This window comes from Danio aesculapii, chromosome 13, assembly GCF_903798145.1.
Source record: "Danio aesculapii chromosome 13, fDanAes4.1, whole genome shotgun sequence".
NCBI classification, from domain to species: domain Eukaryota; kingdom Metazoa; phylum Chordata; class Actinopteri; order Cypriniformes; family Danionidae; genus Danio; species Danio aesculapii.
Genome location: NC_079447.1, coordinates 14,055,640 through 14,061,096, shown reverse-complemented (window position 1 = coordinate 14,061,096; position 5,457 = coordinate 14,055,640). Strand labels below are relative to the sequence as shown.

Sequence of the window (5,457 nt, the reverse complement as noted above, 5' to 3'; positions counted from 1 at the left end):
GTGGACCGTACTTCTCAGGCAAAATTGGCTATTATGGGCAATTAAATGAGTAGTTTGCTCTTTGTTTTGTTATCCTTACAGTTATGTTATAGATTCTGATTAAATGTAGAGCAATTAAAAACATACTGTACTATATCATTATTGTCCTTGCTGTGAACAGGCCTTTAGTCTTGATTATGTTTGTGGTCTTTTGCAGATATTCAAAATGAAGGAACCAATACCTGTGAACAAAATACCTTGAAGAAAAAGACACAAGCCGTAGTTTGTGTGTGTGGTGTGTTTGTGTGTGTGTGTGTGTGTGTGTATGTGTGAGTGGATGAGCTGTTATAGGCCATGTCTGTCCCCACCAAACAAGAGAGGACCGTATGTGTCCTCCTTCCAAACAAGGAGACACTGGACATCACAGTGGGGGTAAATATTCAGCTTTTCTTTTCTGAGAAATATGACATTGACAGATGAGTTGTAATCTAATCTGTTATGGCCCGTTTCCATTGAGTGGCACAGTTCGGTATGCTTTTATGGCTGTTTCCACTGTCAAAAGATACCTTAAAGCGAACCGTACCATACCCCTTTTTTGACGGAGCTAGACACGCAGCTGGACGCCATTGGTTTGCAGAGATACGTCACTCACTCGTGCACAAGCAGGAGAATAAAAACAAAGGCACCGCCGCTTTAAGAAACACAGCCGAGACATTACACCGTAATAATATATACATATAATAACGACCCACCCGAGCTCAAACAAACCTTGTCATCGTCTTGATGAACAGCCACAAAGCCGAGAAGAAGAGCAGAAATACCCTGTGCCCCATAGTTGTTTACAAGGCCGCCTAAAGCGCAAGCGGTTTCGCTTTCTTGCTTGCGATCGCCATGCGTCTATATTTGAAATAACGAACTTCTTGAGCTGATGATAATAACGTGCACGTGATTATTGAAGTCCTTCTGACACCCGATCCTTTCAGAAACAGACAAACGCGAAAGTGAAGCGCAAAAAAACAAAGGAGAAGCCAGACAAAACAAAGGAGCAAACGATTGTTTCAGCAGCCTAAAACATGAACAAACTGCCATGTTTAACTATTATCGTCGCCTTTTGGACTATTATGAACTCGAAATGATGGAAATGCTCTCTAACAGAGGTTACATGTGCTGCTGAAGATTAAAGATACAGATGAGAGGTTACTGTAGGCTATAACGTAGACTAACCATGTTCTGTACGCTTTTTAAGGAATAGTTCAGCCTAAATATAGAAATTTGGCCATCCTCAGCCCAAGCTGCAGGTGATTTTATTCCTTCATCTAAATATCAAAAAAGATCTTTAGCTGAAATTATAGTATTTAAGGATTCATAAAATGGCTTCCAACATTTTGAGAGTACCAGTGGCTCTGAAGTCTTAGAAAGGGAAATAATTGGTCTGTGCAGAGATGACAGAAATGCTTTTGATGAACTATTCCTATAAGAAATAACCTACACTGTTATGTTGATAAACCGTATGAAACCAATGAAAACTTTGATAATTTGCTTACAGTATTTGTTATTTTTCCCAGTAACACTTTAGCTTAAGTAGCAATTCACACCAATTACTACTGACTTATAACCAAGCTATTATTAAGATATTATCTATGATTTTATTTTACATTCCTAATCCTACTTAAACCCTGCTACTAACTTACTAAAAAGATAATTCATAGTTTATTGAGTTAAAAGTCTTACTTCAGGGTTTGCTAATATGGTGACTTGTACATTAAAATAAAGTGTGACTGTTTTTTTTCTCTTCCAAGCTGAAAGCAACTGGTCAAGATGTGTTTCATCGTGTCTGCGAGCTTCTCGGGGTCAGAGAGCTGCACTACTTTGGATTAACTTTAGTCAAAAGTAAGTATTGATTCATCCCAATGACAATGTACAGTAAATCTCAGCAGAACTGTGAATTAGCCTGTACACTAAAAAAGGGTGTAACTTCAAAAACACTCTTAAGCATGCTGGTAACCTTAATTAAAACTCGTTTGAATCTTCAAACAATAAACTTACTCAGTCTTTGTCTTTACATAAAACATATGAGAATAATTTTATTGTCAACGTTTTTCTCTCAAAGCATGCTGGGAAATACATATTCATAACAACTGCACAAGTACAATTCCAACACAAAGCGATGTTAACTTTTTATTATATATATATATTTTTTTACAAGTTTAGTTGGATTGAACATAATACAAAGAAACTGTCTAAAAATGTAGTATTTGCATAGTTTCCCCTCATTTTAAACAAGTAATCTGAACAAGCAGTAAAAAGCAACACTGTTTATGATAAATTACTCAGTATTTAACTGTAATGTGAATCTGTATTTTACTGTAGGACAGTAGTGCAGTATGTTACTGTATTTTAAAGATGCATTATGAAAATTGCCGAGTATTTTACAGTAAAGATATACAATGCTATAAATAGAGTATTATTAGATATACAGCAAAATAAATGGTGCTGTAAATGTAAATACAGTATTTTAGGTGTAATTGATTTACAGTAAGTTACTGGCGAACTGCTGCCAGTAAGTTAATGTAGATAATACAGGAAATTGTTAACAGTGTATTTATATTTTTAAATTCGATTTCTTGGTCAAACTTTAAAATTCAGGACACGTAGTTAATGTAAGTTAATGTGCAGCATTTACTAACATAATAAACAATCAGTGTTGCCAACTTTGCAATTTTGTTGCTAGATTTAGCAACTTTTCATACTACCCTAGCAACGTTTTTTTAAAAAGCACCTAGCAACAAATGTGGCAATTTTTAACAGTAATTTGGCTACTTTTAGCACTTTTTAAAAAGGGACTCAAAAGAGCAGTGGCTGCAGGCTTCACTAAGTTAAATTGCTAGCTCAGATTGTTTTTCAGAACTGTTAATTTACTGATATTTGTTAACATGTATAATTGTTGGTAATTTAGGTTGCAATAAATTCCAATAGTGCTATAATTGTTGTCACTTTCACACATGTGTTAATTTCACAAGTTAAAAAAAGTCCACAAGCTGTGATAGTTTAAAAGAATGTAATTGTTCATTATCAGTGTTATATTTAAAAAAAAAATTCCTATCAAAAGTGTTTGTATTTTACAAATAATCAACTATATTTTTTCTCACAAATCTACATGGACATTTCAAATAATGTTTTTGCTGAGATGGCCAGTCAATTTTAATTATTTTGTATACTAAATAAAGATGTAGTTTTGAGTTGCGATTACGCAATGATGTCACCACGCAACATAATATGTTAATAAGAACCTATTTATTGTGCATCTGGATGTAATGTTTTAATATAATATAATACTTTATTAGTATTTAACTGAAACTTTTCAAAAGCAAAAGCTTAAATCACAAGACATTTTGTATTACATATTTGTTAAAAGACTCAAACTTCACTTTACTGTCAAACTTAAAAGAAATCTAATGTAGCATTTACTGTTTCCAGTGATGGGAATAACGGCACTATAAATAGGCGGTGTTACTAATGACGCTACTTTTTTCAGTAACGAGTAATCAAATAAATCACTGAATTACTGTTTCAATAAAATGCACGTTACTATAATTGAGAAAACTAAAGCAGTTTTCATGTGGGCAGCATCTCTCTCAGCCATAAGACCTCTCTTTCTCTGGGGTGTGTGTGTTCGGGGCTGAGATGAGACACATAACAAACCAGTGATGATGATTGGTGTGTCTGTGTATATGGTTTAACTGAGTACATGATGATTGGCTTAAATAGAGTACATTTCCATCGTTTGCCAACCAGAGGCAGAGTAGGGTGGGCGTTCACACAAGTCAGTGGCACACACTAACGACCAGGAGTCAGAATGACGACAAATCTAACAAGTTTCTAACAATCTAGCGGTTGCAAACTAAGCACTACTTTTCCCTCGTTAAGGTCAAAGGCAAGAATGTTTATGTATCATACAACCTATGCCCAGGAAAAAAAAGAGTCTCTCTGCGTCTGTGACAAATAATTCTAATGAAGCACCTCACGTCGCCACATGCCACCCCAAAATTAGTGGCCATGCAGGTGATAACGTGAGCTCTGCTATCAAAGGAGAAGACGAAGCCATGACGTCAAATCAACTAAAACTGAATTTTTCTCCATTGTAAGCACTTATTATTCAGATAGAATTAAACAAAAGAATATGTAGATATATAGTTAAGGAAATGCTGCCGATGTCTCTCACATTGTCGCACAACAACATTAAAATAGTGTAGTGTACAATATTTCATATTTATTTCATAGTCATTTGACGAATGAGATTTTTTTTTAAAGTAATGGAAAAGTTACTTTCCCTGGCAGTTAGTTACTTTTATAATTATGTAACTCAGCTACTAACTCAGTTACTATTTGTATGAAGTAATTGTAACTAATTACTCTCTAAAGGATTGTGCCCATCACTGACTGTTTCCCAGTTGTTTTGCTGTTTCATTCAGGCTGTCTGTAAAGATGCGTTGGTTCATTTAGAATCTTTTTGCTCCCCTTTTCAACCCCTTATTCAAAAGCCTCAAAGTTCTTGAATACCTTTTAACGATTTTGTCACTCTCATCTTAGACAAGGGTGTCTTTGTTTTTGTGTAATTGAGGGCTGATGACCCCTAGGCCTGGAATCGAGTCATATTAACTTTGTTAAGCCTGGAATTCACCATGATTCAACACTTCAGGGATCAGAGGCAGCAGGAGAGAGCAATATATATAGAGTTCTTTACAGAGTCACAACCTCCTCATGATGAGCCTCAGTTAGAGAGACAGTGAGTCAGAAAGAGTTTGACTCATTTAGGGAGGGAGCTGCTGATGTGAAGTTAGCACGAGTAAAGAATGGATACACTCAACAGGATATTGACTTATACTTTTCTCACTACTTATTTAAGATGAGCTGAAACAACATAATTCTTGAGTTTTTTGGGGGACAGCATAATTGTTTTATGTTTTTACTTAACTTAAAATTGTAAAAATAATAATAAGTTAATTAAATTCATTTGCACTGGTATGATATGAAGGGATTGCGTGGAACCCAGCATTTTTTTATCTAAAGTGTACTCATGCATTTTTACTCTTATAATTGACTAAAACCATAAAACTTTTTTTTGTTACTTGAAATAAAATAAATAGGTCAAATTTTACAATAAGGTTTCATTAGTTTATGTTATTTAATGTATTTACTAGAATAAACTAAGTATGAACAATATTTAGACAGCACTTATTAATTAACATAATTTATTAAATAATTTATTATTAAATATTTTTTGAGTTAACATGAACTATCGTTAAACAGCTTTATTTCCATGATTTAACATTAGCAAAGATAAATACTGTATTAAATGTATTGTTCATTGATTGTTTGTGTTGCAGTAACTAACTATTACAACCTTACTGACCTTTAGTCATCTGCTAAATAACTAAATGTACTGTAAAGTGTTACCAATAAATGTTAACTGAAAAA

General features: G+C 34.1%; 1 protein-coding gene across 2 annotated transcripts in view; it reads left to right on the top strand.

Moving 5' to 3' along the window:
• The first annotated feature begins 282 nt into the window (after positions 1-282).
• Positions 283-5,457, top strand: part of zgc:172136 (uncharacterized protein LOC566376 homolog) — a 26,921-nt gene continuing 21,746 nt past the window's right edge. For both annotated transcript variants that reach the window (XM_056471107.1, XM_056471105.1), the window contains exons 1-2: positions 283-411; positions 1,779-1,869. In XM_056471107.1, coding sequence (XP_056327082.1) covers positions 334-411; positions 1,779-1,869 — 169 coding nt within the window. In that variant the 5' untranslated portion in view covers positions 283-333. The remainder of the gene's footprint in view (positions 412-1,778; positions 1,870-5,457) is intronic.